At 39.7% G+C, this 17395-nt stretch overlaps 1 protein-coding gene across 6 annotated transcripts in view; it reads left to right on the top strand.

Annotated features, from left to right (window-relative positions):
- The window catches only part of TP53BP1 (tumor protein p53 binding protein 1), a 76330-nt gene continuing 58935 nt past the window's right edge, over positions 1-17395 (top strand). For 2 of the 6 annotated variants that reach the window (XR_004285796.1, XM_032343488.1), the window contains exons 1-9: positions 1-141; positions 723-907; positions 1113-1206; positions 1449-1533; positions 10304-10434; positions 11724-11882; positions 12225-12354; positions 13804-13970; positions 16582-16708. Coding sequence is in view for 5 of the 6 variants with exons in the window: in XM_032343488.1 (XP_032199379.1) it covers positions 135-141; positions 723-907; positions 1113-1206; positions 1449-1533; positions 10304-10434; positions 11724-11882; positions 12225-12354; positions 13804-13970; positions 16582-16708 (1085 nt within the window). In the remaining variant the exon portion in view is untranslated. The remainder of the gene's footprint in view (positions 142-722; positions 908-1112; positions 1207-1448; positions 1534-10303; positions 10435-11723; positions 11883-12224; positions 12355-13803; positions 13971-16581; positions 16709-17395) is intronic. The other 4 variants (XM_032343485.1, XM_032343486.1, XM_032343487.1 and 1 more) reach the window with 2 other exon arrangements.

The raw sequence follows: 17395 nt of genomic DNA, 5'->3' as shown, positions 1-17395 counted from the left end.
GTGACGCGACGGGAAAAGGGGGAGCTCGCGGCCGGCGGCGGCGGTGGCTACAGCGGCGACCTGGGGATCGAGGTGGAGGGAGCTGGGGAGCGTGCAGGGACTTCTAGCTCCAGCGCGAGTGATCTCCCGCCGGGATGCCTGGTACTATTTGTAGAAAAGTGCGGGTGCAATGAGCTCTGAAGGCTTGGGTTTCGGGTCTGAAGGGATGGCTGACCGGAGGGGGCGGGGTGACAAGCATGGCGGCGGTGACGGGGAAAGGGTTGGAGGGCCCTGAGAAGGGGGTGGGGAAGCAGTAGCTGGGAAGGCTGGGTGGTCTTGAGGAAGCGTGAAGGGCTGTGGGTGTTCTGGCGAACAGAGATTACAAAGCAGCCTTTTTGGGGGGCCATAGAGGCGCCATAAGGACGTAGGGAGGGTTGTGGGGGATGGAAAAAGAGGCGGGGAAAGAAGAGGTTAGGAAGGGGAGGAAAGGGTGTCTACGGGGAAGGTGATGGAAAAGAAGAGGGAGAGAAGGATTGGCAGGCTGATAGTAAATAACGAGGAAATCAGGCCTTGGGAGGTGTGATAGGAAAGTGCTTGCAGCGATTATAAATATAATCTAATTAGAGCCCTAGACGGGTCCCCTTTCCTAGTTCTTGTACTTCCGCCCCATTATTTAAGCTCAGACTGCGTGAGGAAGGCTAGAGTAGGTTACACCGAACTGATCTTTTGTTATTCCATTCCAGGGGAGCAGATGGACCCCACTGGAAGTCAGTTGGATTCAGATTTCTCTCAGCAAGACACTCCTTGCCTGATAATAGAAGATTCTCAGCCTGAAAGCCAGGTTCTAGAAGATGATTCTGGTTCTCACTTCAGTATGCTATCCCGACACCTTCCTAATCTGCAGACACACAAAGAGAACCCTGTGTTGGTGAGTGATACCTTGGTTGGAAGTGATTGAGGAGAAATTATTTTTCATTTAATCAAGACCAATCAGCAAACATAAGTACTTAGGAGATCACTATCTTTTGGATTAAAATTGGTTGTAAAAATGAAATCAACACATTCACAAAAAGTATGCCTCATTTTGGATTATTTCATATATAGTGGGGATATTAAGTATGTATATTTTCTAGGATGTTGTGTCCAATCCTGAACAAACAGCTGGAGAAGAACAAGGAGATAGTAATAGTGGGTTCAATGAGCACCTGAAAGAAAACAAAGCTGCAGGTGAGGTGTTTAAAGTTATTAGTCCCTTTTGCAGGAGTGCTCTTGTGGAGCTGGGTGGATCTAAACATGTGGTTGTGGTGAATGTATATAAGGAGGTTTAGCACAGTATTTGGTGCATAGTAGGCACTCAAAAAGTTGATTTTTTAATGTAGCTGGTTAGATTGGATTGTCTGCATTTCTAAACTTGCATCGAAGTTTGGTGGTAAATGCCTTTTATACTAATACCCAGTTATTTTTTTCAGAACCTATGGATTCTTCTCATTTGGACACATGTAGTTCCATCAGTCAGGTCATTGAACAGTTACCTCAGCCAAACAGGACAAGCAGGTATACTAGTGTTGACAGGAATTTATTTAAATTTATTAATGGATGAATTCTTTCATTTGTGCCTATTGCCTTATCCCAAGGGTAAAAGGATTAATCTTATTTTTGTGAATTAGAAAGTGGGGTTTGAGGATTGTATTAACTAGTACATTAATACTGATAGCTAGAATCTCTTTTGTAAAGGTAACATTTTTACACCTGTATTATTATTTTTGTGATCTACTTTATGCATGTAAATCAAAATAAGCATTTTTCATTCTTGGCATAGATATGACTTAGTAGGAAAAAAAGCATCAGAAAATATTTAGATATATATATTATCAAAACTGTTAGGCATGCTTTTGATGTACCAACTAAATTATCTTACCTTTAGAACCACAATGTTTAATTCATACCCTAAACAGTGTTGAATTTTTACCTTGTCTTATCTTTAGTTTTATATTGTCCATTTATTGAGTTTATCCTCTGTTAGGCATTAGTTGGATGTTTGATATATAGTCCCATTTAATTTCATCCGTAAAGTAGCTGTATTGTGAAGACTTTTTATTATTTCCATTACATAAAGGGGGAAATTGAGGGGTGAGGAAGTTAAATAACTTGCTGTAGCATACATTGGTTGTAAGTGATGGCTGAGCTTTGAACCCTCCTGACTCAAATGCCTTCTCTTTCTTTTTTACTACTCAGTACTTCTTAATCTTCCTTCTAAAATCTAAGATCAAAGGAGAACTTAGACAACCTCAGGGACCTTGTGATGGCAGGGTAGAAAAGGGAGCAGTCAGAGAGGAGAATGTTAGGTTGAGGTGGTGAAAGAGTATGGTTTTCTCTTAAGAAAAAAAAAATTCTTTTTAAAAAAATTTCTATTTAATACTCTGCACATAAATTTTTTCTCCCAAATCACCAGTTGGATACTTTAGAACAAGCTACAAATTGGTGGGTTTATTTCGGCCTGCAGGTTGTTTCTGTTTGGCCCAAACATGGTTGTAAAATATATTTACATTAATTGATAGAATTTTTAAAAGGGGAGATTTTACATAAAACTTGGATTTTCATCTTCTGGCATTAGCAGTTCAGAGGTAATACAGCTGTTAAATTATTGCTAACAATTGACTAGAGCTGTGAGTAGCAGCCTACCTCTGCTTAGATGGGAATGAGAGCTATGGTCTGTTATAGACCCTGTAATTCACTGTTGACTATTGAACATGGACACTGAAGCCAAGTATTCACTTATTTTATTTTTTAAAAGATTTTATTTATTTATTTGACAGCGAGTGAACAAATACAAGCAGGGGAAGTGAGAGAGGGAGAAGCAGGCTTCCCACTGAGCAGGGTGCCTCATGTGGGGCTTGATCCCAGACCCTGAGCCCAAGGCAGACACTTAATGACTGAGCTACCCAGGCGCCCCCCCCCCAAGTACTCATTTATTGTAGTGCTTTTGCTTTTCTTCTTAGCCACTTCACTCATTTATGTAACCTTATTTTGCTTTCTGTAGGCATTTAAGTTTATGGTACTTCTTTAGGAACACGTGCTTTATGTTTTTGTGGCCCTTGGTTTGAACTAGTGGGAACAGGAATTATGCGTACCCCTTATTGTATATGAAGCAGTGCTATCAGAGAAGGCCCATGCTCTACTTTTCCCTTTTTGCATCAATGTGTTGCCCTTTCTCAAAACAAAACAAAAAACCAAAACTCACAAAACACCTTGAATGTTTACATTCAATAAATGTGCAGACACTGTGACAGGTGTTTTAAAGGGACTTTGCCATCATGAAGCTTATAACTTAATAGTTATTGAAATCATTACAGAAGTAGCTATGCAGTTACAATTGTGATCCTTGCAAAGGAGGAAGGAAAATATATAACCTAATTTGTGTGATAGAGGTAGACTTCTCTAAGGAATGTAGTCTAAACTATAAATATGAATTTGTTAGCCATAGTTGAGGGGTTGGGCAGAAGTTTGGCATGTGGGGGAAGGAGCTTTCTAGACAGAATTATATGTGCAAAGCCTGTGAATCTAGAAAGGATTTCGAGTTGATTTCAAGAGATTGAAAGCCCTTCAAAACACATGTATGTTTATTTTTAAAATGTTGTCTTTATTCATTAATGCAAGTATTTTGAAAAAAAACTGTTTGTGAACTTTTCTACATAAAATTCCACAAAGATCTTCCTCTCATATCTAGTGTTCAGTTGATATAAGCTGATGGTCCTAAACATGGATCATCCTAAAATATACTGAAGAACTATAGATTGTTTTATTTCCCTGTCAAACATCTTACTTTATTTTTGTAAAAATTTTGAAATTAAGTAGTCTACATTCAACATGGGGCTCGAACTCATAACCCCAAGATGAAGAGTTGCATGCTCCACTGACTGAGCCAGCCAGGCATCCCTTCCTGTTAAACTTTTAAAAAAGTTAAGGCTAAAACATGCAGTTTTAAGAAATAATATTTGGAGATCCTTTGTAAACTTTGCCCTGTTTCCCAAATGGTAATGTTTTGCAAAATAGTATTATAAAATCATAACGAGGCTATTGATGTTGATAAAATCCACTGTATGTACTCAGGTTTCCCTAGTTTTACTTGTGTTTGTGTGAATTTTTATAGTCTAGTTACCTGTGTATCTACCACTGTGGTCAACATACTGAATGGTTCCAGCCCTCCAAGGATTCCTAGTGCTATCCTTTTATAACCATTAGTGAACCTCTGGTGATCACTAATTAAGACTGTCCGTCGTTTGTGATATTTTGTCATTTCAAAATATTATATAAATGGGACCATATGTTATGTAACCTTTTGAGATTGGCTTCTTTCCACCCACATAACTCCTGGGAGATCTGTCCAAATTGTTGCATGTATCTGTGGTTCATTCCTTTTTATTGCTGAGTAGCGTTCCATGATGTGGATATACCACAGTTAAACCATTTACCTAATGAAGGAAATATGGGTTGATCTGGTTTATGACTATTACAGATAAAGTTGCTCTGAACATTTGCATGCTAGTTTTTGTGAATGTAAGTCTTCAAAGCTGGGATAAATGGCCAGGTGGTCATTACATGTTTAGGTTTTTAAGAAACTGTCAAAGTGTTTTCTGGAGTGACTGAATCATTTTATAGTTTGACTAGCAGTATAAGAGACCCAGTCTCTCTTCATTCTCACTAGCGTTTGGTGGTGTCACTATTTTTTATTATGGCCATTCTGATAAGTGTATAGTGATAATCTCATTTTGAGTTTCCCTAGTGGCAAGTAATGTTGAACATCTTTTCATGTGCTTATTTGCCCTCTGTACATCCTTTTTAAGGAAATGTTCATGTGTTCTGTCCCTTTTCTAATAGGATTTTTAAAAATTATGTTTTGAGAGTTCTTAATATATTATAGTTATTAGTCCTTCATAGGATATGTGGTTTGCAGATATTTTTTCTCACCTGATAGCTTGTCTTTTCATCCTCTTCAGAGGGTTTTTCACAGAACAGATTTTTAATTTTCATGAGACCTGTCAAATATTTTTAACAGAGCAATAAAAATAATTAATTAAAAGATTTTATTTATTTATTTGACAGACAGAGATCACAAGTAGGCAGAGAAGCAGGCAGAGAGAGAGGAGGAAGCAGGCTCCCCGCCGAGCAGAGAGCCCAACGCAGGGCTCGATCCCAGGACCCTGAGACCACGACCCGAGCAGAAGGCAGAGGCCTTAACCCACTGAGCCACTTAGCCACACTGAGGCGCCATGTTAGGCGCCTCAAAAATACTTAATTTATTTAAAAAAGGGCTTTTGGGGCACCTGGGTAGCTCAATGGGTTATGTGTCTGACTTTGATTTCAGCTCAGGTCTCCAGCTCAATATTTCAGGGTCATGAGTTTAGGCCCCATGTTGGGCTCCATGCTGAGTGTGGAGCCTACTTAAATAAAATAAAAATAAAAAGATAAAAAGCACAAAAGAGCTTATAACGAAAAGCAGGGTCCTTTTCCACCCTTGGTCCCTTTTCAAAGAGGCAGCCGTTTAAGTGTGTTTTAACTTCTTTGAGAGGTTGTTGTCCTAGCACTCAAATCTTTTGTAAAGGTAACACCATTATACTGCCATTTCTTAGTTTATCAAATTAAGACAATTAAATTCCATAATGAAAGATGAGGATTTAACTCAAAACACTCCCAAGTTTTGATAATAATTATTTTAGTTCTAAATTTTATTAGCTACTTTTATATTTCTAAATAATGTATTTAAACCTTTGTTTTCTTTTCCATCAGCTTTAGACAATGGAAAAAATTTAACATCAGTATTTTTTGTCTATAATCTGATTTCAGACCTTTTCAGATTCTTCTAATCATTCTATGAATATTTGTTGGGTATTTCCTATATGCCAAGCACTGTTGAATTTTGGAGATGAAAAGGACCAGAAGAAATAAAAAATCATAGACCTTAATAGAGAGCTTACATTCTTGTATGAAAGATACAGCAATTCATAATAAGAAAATAGTATGTTAGATACTGATAAGGGCTGGAGAGAGAAATATAGCAGAGAAGGGTATAGGAAATGTTAGAGGATTTCCAGGTTTAGATAGGGTTACATAAAGAATGTTTCACTGATATGACATTTGATTAAAATTTCTTAAGTGATGTCTGCTGTTATCTGGGATAAGTGCAGTCCAGGCATAGAGAACAGCAAGTGCAAAGGTCCTGAGGTAGCAATGTGCCTGGAATATTTGAGAAATGGCAAGGAGGTTAGTGTGTCTGGAGGAGAGTGATGGAGAGAAGTGGGAGAAGAGGTCAAAGAAGTAAAGGGGGAACCAGAATATGTAAGGACTTACAGGACAGTGTAAGGAATTCAGGTGTTACTCTTAGCTAGGAAGGCATTTAAGGGTTTTGAACAGAGGAATGACATGATGGGATTCAAGATTTTAACAGGATTGCTCTGGCTGCTGGATTAAGAATAGACTGAAGAGTGAACAATTTTTATTTGTTGATTATGCCTTGTTAAAGCTGGAGAAAAAAATTAAAAGAAGCTATTTAAATAAAATTAAAGAGGAGAATAGACTGAAGGGGGAACAAGGGTAGAGGCAGGAAGACCAATTAGGAGACTACTGTATTTATGTATGTATGTATGTATGAACGTATGTACGTATGTACGTACGTATGGAGGGTCAGTGGCTGCCTTTGGCTTAGGTGGTGCTCCCAGGGTCCTGGGAGCGATCCCTGCATAAGGCTCTCTGCTCAGTGGGCAGCCTGTTTCTCCCTCTCCCTCTGTTCTTGTTCTGCCTGCTTGTGTTCTCTCTGTCAAATAAATAAATAAAATCTTAAAAAAAAAAAAAGGTTTATTTATTGTAGAGAGAGTGCAAGTGCATGTGCATACAAGTGGGAGGGGGAGAGGAAGAGAACCCCAGGCAGACTCTGCAGTGAATGTGGAGCCTGGCGTGGGGCTTGACTCTATGACCCTGTGATCATGACCTGAGCCAAAACCAAGAAGTTGGATGCTCTACCAGCTGTGCCACCCAGGCACCCTCTGAAAATATTTAGGCAACATATGCCTTTGGCTAGACCAGAGTAGAAATGGATGTGGTGAGATGCTGGGTTTTTTGATTGGATGTGGAATATGAGAGAAAGGGTGGTAACAAAGATACCACATTTTTGGTTTCAGCACTAGAAGAATGGAGTTGCTGCTAGAGGAGATGAACAGGAGTGCAAGAGAAGGTCAGGTTTAGATGTATTGAAGTTGAGGGACGCCTGGGTGGCTCAGTTGGTTAAGCAGCTGCCTTCGGCTCAGGTCATGATCCCAGCGTCCTGGGATCAAGTCCCACGTCGGGCTCCTTGCTCAGCAGGGAGCCTGCTTCTCCCTCTGCCTCTGCCTGCCATTCTGTCTGCCTGTGCTCGCTCTCTCCCCCTCTCTCTCTCTGATAAATAAATAAAATCTTAAAAAAAAAAAAAGATGTATTGAAGTTGAACTGCCTTTTCATTGGACAGTTGGAGGCAATTATTGGCAAATCTGGATGGAGCTCAGGGGGATGGTGTAATTAACTGGAGGTTTAAATTGCACAGTCATAAGTATGTGGATGACACTCAAAGCCAAGTCTGGATAAGATCATTAAGGAAGTGGGTAAAGGTGGAGAAGAGCTCCAGGGACTCACTGAGCCTACCAGCATTTAGAGGTTAGGAAGGGACATGAAGCCAAACCACCAAAAGATAACTGAGGAAGAGCCAAAGTATGATTTGCGTTGTGTTTCATTGCTCTTTTACATTTTGTCATGTTTGCTTTTGGACTTTTCTTTCCCTATATTTCCCAAGGTTATGTAACTGGTCTAACTGGTTATAGGTAACGTTCTATTTTATTTTTGTGAAAATCTTTACTTAGTCCCGTTTTCCTTGGATCATGGTCCCCAACCTCGCAAATTTGTTTTTCACTTCTTTATGCTCATAATGGTTATGTTTAGTCGTCTTTGTATGAAATATTAAATGTGTAGATAGTTTCAAGGAAGTGAAAAATGTTACCTGTAATTCTGCCACCCAGAGGCTAATTGCTGTAAACATTTTGGCATATTTTCCCTCTTTTTTGTGTGTGCACTTCATATATGTGTAATTGACATGTGTAAAGTAAAAGTTTGTTTGCTGACCTTTTTTGCTTAACAACATGGAGTTGTTCCCATGACAGTTAAAACTCTTAGTAACATTTTCCCCAAGTTTTTTATTATAAAAGTTTAAACCCACAGAAAAGATGAAAGGATATTGCACATTTGTTCTCTCTGTATGTATGTATACACACACATATATAAACACACATATGTAGAATACCTGTTTTGGGGGGCTGAATTATTTGAAACTAAGCTGCAGACATCTCAGTTACCCTTATATACTTTAGTATCATTCCCTATCATGTAATACATTATCTTACATTATCGTAATACTGGTATCACACGTAAGAAAATATTAATTCAGTAGTACCTAGCAAAATAGTTCCTACTTAGATTTTCACAGTTGTATCAGATGTCAAAATATACTTTACAATGAACATTGTCTCAAGTATGTTTATTTTTCTATTTAGTTATCCAGGATCCAATCCAGGTTTTTTACACATTGTATCTGGTTTTTTCAAACTTTTTTTTTTTTTTTTAAAGATTTTTATTTATTTATTTGATAGAGATCACAAGTAAGCAGAGAGGCAGGTGGTGGGGGTGAGTGGGAAGCAGGCTCCCTGCTGAGCAGAGAACCCAATATGGGGCCGATCCCAGGACCCTGGGATCATGACCTGAGGTGAAGGCAGAGGCTTAACCCACTGAGCCACCCAGGCACCCCTCAAACATTTTTAATAGCTGCATAATATGTAATTTTATGGATTAGGAAATTATTTAATTATTTCCTTAATGCCGGCCTTATAGGTATTTCTTAATCACAGTAAACATTGAGAAATAAGTTTGTACAAGGATTTTTGCACATTTCAAATTATTTCTTGAAATTATGGAAATTATTGGGTTATAAACATTTTTTAGAGCTTTTTTAGAAACATCTTTCCAAATTGTTCTCCAGAAGGTTCTTTTAGTTTATAGCAAACTAAATAGTTTAGTGTTATAAATAGTATATAATGACAGTGCTCATCTGACCTTAGGTTTGGGCAATGCTGAATGATAGTACAGTATTTTTAATTTTTTTTTTAAAGATTTTATTTATATATGTGAGAGAATGAGAAAGAGAGAGAGCATGAGAGGGGAGAAGGTCAGAGGGAGAAGCAGACTCGATATGGGACTGATCCTGGGACTCCAGGATCATGACCTGAGCTGAAGGCAGTTGCTTAACCAAATGAGCCACCTAGGTGCCCTGTAATTTTTTTTTTCTCCTAATTTGATGGGCAACAATTAGTTTCTCTGTCTTTCTACATGTTTAAAGATACTTGTGTTTCTTTTTTTATGAGTTGTCTGTTCATTTATGTCTTAGGGTTCTTCATATGAATTCCTTATGTTCTGTGGACACTATTCTATTTGTTGGAGTATTTTTTCTAATTGTTGTCTTCTGCTTTTGTTTATAATGTTTTTCGACCTGTAGTGTTAATTTCCTTTAAATATACAGGCCTCTTACCAGAATTTTATTCAGACTGTCTGATTCTATATACTCTAAGGTTTTCCTTTTTACTAAAATACTTTTGTGTACTGTTGATGTATTTTTGAGTCCCTTCAGTGCACATTTAATCTGCACTGAAATATATCAGTTGATGTATTTTTGAGTCCCTTCAGTGCACATTTAATGCATATCTTCTTCTTCTTCTTTTTTTAAAATATTTTATTTATTTATTTGACAGAGAGAAATCACAAGTAGACAGAGAGGCAGGCAGAGAGAGAGAGAGAGAGGGAAGCAGCCTCCCTGCTGAGCAGAGAGCCTGATGTGGGACTTGATCCCAGGACCCTGAGATCATGACCTGAGCTGAAGGCAGCAGCTTAACCCACTGAGCCACCCAGGCGTCCCTAATGCATATCTTCTCATGTCACTTGTCAGTAATTCTCTTGAGAGTAAGATTTTTCTCTCCCTGGTTATATTTTTTCAGAGAAAGGTAAAATTCCAAGTATGTTTGTTCCTTTCTTCTGTTAAGTATTTGTGCTATTTAATTCTGCACAATGATTTTTGAGTTGTTGTCAGGTGCTTTCTGTAGAAAGAAGCACTAATGGGGGCCACGCCTTTTACGTTTTTCAAATTTGCTTAAGATAGTTGGTGTGTGGGGATCTCACAAATAAATTTCGAAAGATGCTTTGAGCAAAGTGTCTGAACCTGTCTGGAAAGACATAATTGTGTCTTTCTGCTGTTTAGTGTTTTGGGAATCTCAGTGGAATCTGCTCCTCCTGTGGGGGAAGAGAAGGAAGAAGATATGGAAGAGGAGGAGGAGGAAAAGGAAGAAGATACTAGAGATGGAACTATCACACACTCCCTTGGTGCTGAAGGTAGCTTTATGCTTTTTCTGTATAGTAGATTGTTCTAAGTCCCTTTAACATAAGCATGTAGATATCTAAATATTTCTTTATTGGTGGGGCACCTGGGTGGCTCAGTCAGTTGAACGTCTGCCTTCAGCTCAGGTTATGATCCCAGAGTCCCTGGATCAGAGCCCTACCTCGGACTCTCTGGTCTGTGGTGAGTCTGCTTCTCCCTTCCCCCTGCCCCTCCCCCTACTCCTCCTTGCTCTCTCACTCTCTCTTAAATACATGAATAAAATCTTAAAAAAAAAAAATTCTCTTTATGGGGTCTTAGATTTCTCATCATTAAGTTGAAAATAGTCATTAAGAAATTTGCAGTTGTCTAAGATACTTCACCTAATTTGATGTTCAGGAATTTGATACTTATTGGATAGTCCCCATTCTGCATATTGACTCTTCTTTTTGCATTTGTTTTTCGTGTATTTTGGGGATGTATGCTTTGCGTGTGGAAGTACAATCTGAATTGCTATGTGTGGGTATGGTTTATGTATATTTTTAGAAAGTAGACATGGACTACCTATATATTAGGTGCTCCTAAGGTTTTATAATGTGTAATTTTTTGCTTCATTACATATTTTTCCTCTTCATTTTTAGTGCCTTTATTCTTTTTATTTGTTTTCTGTTTTTTTTAAAGATTTATTTTTTTTAAGCTTTTTTTTTGGTAAAGATTTCATTTATTTGACAAAGACAGACACAGTAAGAGAGGGAACATATGCAGGGGGAGTGGGAGAGGGAGAAGCAGGCTTCCCGCTGAGCAGAGAGCCTTATGCAGGGCCTCTATCCCAGGACACTGGGATCATGACCTGAGCTGGAGAGGGATCATGACCTGAGCTGGAGGCAGTCGCTTAATGACTGAGCCACCCAGGCACCCCAAGATTGATTTATTTTAAAGAGAGAGAGAGAATGCGAGTGAGCGCAGGAGCTGGGGGAGGGGCAGAGGGAGAGAATCTCAAGCAGACTCCCGGCTGAGCGTGGAGCCCCGCAGTGCTAGGTTCAGTCTCATAACCCTGAAATCGTGTCCTAAACCAAAATCAAGAGGTGGGATGCTTAACCCATTGAGCCACCCAGGTACCCCCCACTTTGAGTTCCTTTATTCTTAATTTTATTTTGAAAAGCTTTGGGGCAAGTCTTTGGTGTGGAGGACTTAAAATGACCCCCCCACCCTTTTTTTTTTTTTTTTTTTTTTGCTAAGGAACAGCACCTTACACAATGCATAATATTGTGGGATGCTACCTAATTTCTTGGGATTTTGTTTCTAGATTCTGCCTCATCACAGCTGGGCTTTGGAGTTCTGGAACTGTCTCAGAGCCAGGATGTTGAAGAACATACTGTGCCATATGAAGTAGCTAAAGAGCCTCCACTGTCAGTAACCACCAACTCTACTTATACTAGGCTGTCTGATGTGGATGCTAATACTGGTATGAAACATGTTTTCTGGCATTTGGAATTGTGAATAAGCATTTTTCTCCTGAGCTAGAGCTAGTTGTTTTTTTCCTTGATACATGTTATAGTTTCTAAGTTAATATAATCTAAGTTAATATAGTAAGGTTGTCTGGCAAATGCTTGTCAGTTGATGGCTTGCAGATTGAGTTTTTGTAAGTGGGTTACTGGTTATTTTCCTTTTTTGAAATGATGCCTGTATATATTTTGAAATTGGACTTCTCTTTTTATTAAAATCTTTGCCATTTAAAAAGCATCTGGGACTGCTGCTAGTACCTTGAAAAATTAAATGTCTCTTTCCTGTCTTTTAAAATTTCAAGGGAGTAAGCATGAAGAACAGTCCATTGAAGATACCCCCACAGCAGAACAGCCCAGCAAGGGTGTCCCTGTGGCAGCACAGCCCAGTAAGGATGTACATGTGGTCGAAGAGCAAAACCCACCACCTGGAAGGTAAACCCTGCTCTTTCTAGAAAGTATTTTTGAGTTTTTGTTTTAGGGTCACACTTGCTTTACTTGGCTAGGTGGAAGCATATTTAGAAATTGTTGCCTTTTCTCCCCCTTATAATGTGCATATTTCTGGTCTGGTGGAAACACTGATTATTTACAAATTCTTGCTGTGTCCTCATCTCATCTTTAGGTATATTACAAAGTCATTTTATTGCTGCTATAACTATAAGCATGACTCCTCTTTTTTTTTTTAATTTTTTTTTTTTAAAGATTTTCATTTTTAAGTAATCTCTACACCCAGTGCGTGGGCCTCGAATTCACAACCCCAAGATCAAAAGTCGCGTGCTCCACCAACTGAGCCAGCCAGGTGCCCTATAAGCACGACTCCTTAATCTTTGCTTGTTACTTCTCTCTGATCTTTGTCTACAGAGGCACTGCTTATGGGAGGACTTCTACCCTCTCTAGTGTTATGAGAGGTCACATGACTATTTGAAAATCTGTTCCTATATTGAGGAGCACCCAGATTGCTTTGGGTCCTCCGGTATCCTGTGTCTGAAAGTTTCTGGTATAGCTGTAAAGAGGTATTCTTTTCCCAAGTCCTCTGGGCCCTAACTTGGTAGGAATTAGGCATATTTCTCTGCTCTGCCTGTGGTGATTGTTGTATCCTAAACTTCATTACCTCTGGTCAGCAGCTCAATATGGCAGAGGAAAAGTGGGATGTGTCCAGTTTAGGGGAGATAGTGAATAAACATTGTCTGTAATGTGAGGAATGAGGTCCTGAATAAAGCTGAATATCAAGAGAAGTTGTCTTTCCAATGCAAAATATTCAGCCTAACTTGGGCCGACTTTTTAGGCTTTTCTTAGGAAGTTGCTCTTGTAGCTAGCTATGCTATCACTTTAGTATGTGAGTCTCCCAAGTCTCTGGAAAGGGGCCAGGATTGAGAATCTTACACGTATGAGTAGTATTGGTATGAAGGATTCTTGGTTTGGGGCTTAGGTTGAGCAGATCAGATGGTCAAGGCCAGCAATAAATAGATGGTGTGTGGCAGTAGCACCCCGGGTTATTCACACCCAAGCTCTTTTTTGTGGAAGGTCTTCATTAGGACTGGCATTGTTGTGGTCTGGATCAGAATCCTTCATGCTTCCCTAGATAACAGTGTATGTAACACAAATCCTTAAATCACTTATCAGAAATCTTGGCCAGCATGCTGCACAGCTGTGAGCAAAGTTGAAAAGAAATATTGGTGTGAGAAACAGGCTTTGAAATGGGCTAAGGATTTTATATTACAAAAAGTAGCTTAATTCACTTCCAGCAATTATTTATATAAACTGGAACCACTGGAAATTTTGAAATTATTAAAGGAAAACACAAAACAGAAGAAGCTTGTTAATTCAGAGGTGAATGCATTTGAACATAGCAACTTTTTTCTCCTGGTGATTTGAATTTCCTAGGTCAGAGGATATGCCTTCTAGTCCCAAAGTATCTCTTGCTGCTGTGGAAACAAATGAACGAGTAACTGCTCAAGAACTCTTGCAAGGTGGACTGAAGATTCAGAAGTCACCAGAGCCTGAGGTTTTGTCAACTCAGGAAGACTTGTTTGACCAGAGCAATAAAACAGGTACAAAGAGTAATTAGTTGCTGTAGCTCCTTTTCTCCAAAGGTCTAAACTTTATTTCTGTTTGGAGGCGACATTTTTTTTTTTTTTTTTTTAAGATTTTATTTATTTATTTGACAGAGAGAAATCACAAGTAGTCAGAGAGGCAGGCAGAGAGAGAGAGGGAAGCAGGCTCCCTGCTGAGCAGAGAGCCCGATGTGGGACTCGATCCCAGGACCCTGAGATCATGACCTGAGCCGAAGGCAGCGGCTTAACCCACTGAGCCACCCAGGCGCCCCGGGAGGCGACATTTAAGTTAGAAGGCACTTTATAGGTATGTAGGCTTGTTTGTAATGTGGAAGGAAAATGTGTTTCTACCTGATTAATGAGAAGGGCTTTTTGCGAATGGTTGCTGGTTAACATTTTAACATAGTTTTCTCTCTCTGTTGTAGATGGAAATAGGAATAATACTAATATAGTAAATTTAATATTGTGGACAGAGTAGCTATTTCTGTCATCATAGATCTTTAGATCTTAACTATCATGATAATTAAGGGTAAGTTTTCATAATCACCTGGACAACAGTTTACCTACTCATCTGTCAGACATAGGAAGTTACGGCCTAGCAGAAAGAACATAAAACTTAGAAGACTGGGTGGTGTTTGTTTCACATTTTGTTAACCTCCACCATTCCCCCATTCCGAGACCTGACAGAGCCAGAGAGCTTCAGTAACAGCCATTATGTTGTTATAAGAAGGGAAGAAGAGAAGGTTTTATTCCTTTACTCTGCTGTGAATATGTTCAAGACATATATGTTGGTTATAAGGAGGGAAGAAAGAGAAGGTTATATTCCTTTACTCTGCTTTGAATATGTTCAAGACATTCAGAGGGTCACCAGAAAAACTTTTTTGGCCTCTCACTGAAGCTATTAGGTTGTATTTAAGAAATTCCTTTTATTTTATTTAATTTTATTTATTTTATTTTTTTTTAAGTTTTTTTTTTTTTTTTTTAAATTTGAGAGAGAGTACGTGTGTGCGTATGTGAGCTGGGGCCAGAGGTGGGGAGAGAGAGGGAGATGGAGAAGTGGAGACTCCCCCTCCTTTTCCCCTCACTGAACAGGAAGATCAAGGTAGCCCCAATCCCAGGACCCTGGGATACCAAGGCAGATGCTTAACTGACTGAGCCATCCAGCCACCCCAAGGAATTCCAGGTGCCTCCAAGGAATCCCCAAGGGATTAATGCAGCTGATACTCCCATCTGTTTCTGAGGAGAAGGGACTAACAGGAGATTCTACATAGTATAAATCAGTGATGGCTGCTCATATATCCTTTTACTAATGCATTCGTATTTTCTGTCTCCTCTGAGGAGGTTCAGGCTCTAATCTTGAAAATTGCTGCATTCATATCATCAGGGTTCCCCCCACCCAAGATTTTATTTATTTATTTGTCAAAGAGAGAGAGTGAGAGAGCACACATGTGAGCACAAGCAGGGGGAGTGGTTGGCAAGGGGAGAAGCAGCCTTCTGCTGAGCAAGGATCCCAGTGTGGGGCTCAATGCCAGAACCCTGGGATCATGACCTGAGCCAAAGGCAGACACTTAACTGACTGAGCCACCCTGGCATCCCTGTATCTTCAGGTGTTATGCGCATTGTTTTGACATCTCCCTTCTGCATCATGGCACGAGCTTTACATCACCTTAGGCAGACCTTGGAATAAAAGGCTCACTTGCTGTTTTATAATAGCAGCTTCACAAGACAGAAGAGCAGCCAAGCAGAGGTATTAGGATTCTGCCTTTTTCCTCCAAGCTTTGGTCATGGTAGAACTAAGAAGGGGCACCTGGGTGGCTCAGTCGGTTAAGCAAGTGCCTTCACCTCAGGTCATGATCCTAGAGTCCTGGGATTGAGCCCCACATTGGGCTCCTTGCTCAGCTGGGGAGTCTAATTCTGCCTCTCTCTCTGCCCATGCTCCTGTACTCTCCTGCTCACTCTCTCTCAAATAAATAAAATCTTCAAAACGAAACAAAACAAACACTAAGGAAAACTTTTTGTCAATTCTGTATTAAAGAAACCCATATTTTAGGGCCCCTGGGTAGCTCAGTGGGTTAACTATCTGTCTTCAGTTCAGGTCATGATCCTGGGGTCCTGGGATTGAGACCTGCATTGGCTCTGTGCTCAGCACAGATACTGCTTGTCCCTCTCCCTCTACCCCTCCCCTCCACTTACACACACGCCTCTTTCTCTGTCTCTCTTTCAAATAAATGAGTAAAATCTTAAAAAAAAAAAAAAAAGGAAAGAAAGAAAGAAACCCATAATTTAGCAGCAGGGGGCATTGAATGGTCACTCAGAATTTGTGTTAGCATCCATTTCATTGACTACACTACAATCAGAAAACAGTTTCTGCCCTCTTGGAACATGGTTAGAAACATGGATATTACTCTTCTTGCCGTACACAGTGGCTTCTTTCTTTTTCCTCTTCCCTTCCTTCTCCCCTTCCCTCTTCCCTTCCCTCCCTTCCTTTTTCCCTTACCTCTTTCTTTCCTCTTTCCTTCTTTTCTTTAATACAACTCCGTGATGTCAATCTGAGAAGCAAATGCAACTAGAATTTCTCTCTCTCTCTCTCTCTTTTTTTGAAAAATAGCTTCTGATGGTTGCTCTACTCCTTCAAGGGAAGAAGGTGGATGTTCTCTGGCTTCCACACCTGCTACTACTCTGCACGTCCTGCAGCTGTCTGGTCAGAGGTCCCTTGCTCAGGAGAGTCTTTCCACGTAAGTAAGCCTAAAATAGCTCTGCCAAGGAAACATGTATCTGAGCGTCTTAGGCTAAGATTGAAAGAACTAAAATTGTCTACTAGTCCAGAATTCTTTTTAAAACTAAAAGGCAAACTCTGGGCTTTAGAATTTTTGGGTTAAAAATTTAGTGGACCTGTTGAAGGCAGGTAGCTCTTCTTTTCTGTTTTGAGGTTTTATAGTAGTAGCCCAGAGGTTCCACTAGGAAGAAACTGCCCAGTTTATGTTCTCTTACACATCCAAAACGAGTACTCTGCTCCTCCATTTGACCAGCAGTTCTTTCCATTTAGCAGCATAGGAGTGGAAGAATAGGTTATACTAGAGTTGACAGTAGTTAGAGCTCTTTATTTATGGCAAAGAGGTTGCTTTTTTTTTTTTTTTTAAGATTTTATTTATTTATTTGACAGAGAGAGATCACAAGTAGGCAGAAAGAGAGGGGGAAGCAGGCTCCCTGCTGAGCAGAGAGTCCGGTGCAGGGTTCATTTCCAGGACCCTGAGATCATGACCTGAACCGAAGGCAGAGGCTTGATTCACTGAGCACCCAGGCACCCCTGCTTTTTTTTTTTTTAAACAAAAATGTGCATAATCTTTCTGCTCTTTCTAATTAGGAAAAAATGGTGTTAATCCCAGTTCTGCAGATGAATTTATTTTTTAGCACTTTCTCTT

Source organism: Mustela erminea, chromosome 5 (assembly GCF_009829155.1).
Source record: "Mustela erminea isolate mMusErm1 chromosome 5, mMusErm1.Pri, whole genome shotgun sequence".
NCBI lineage: Eukaryota > Metazoa > Chordata > Mammalia > Carnivora > Mustelidae > Mustela > Mustela erminea.
This window is presented reverse-complemented; position numbering and strand designations above follow the sequence as displayed.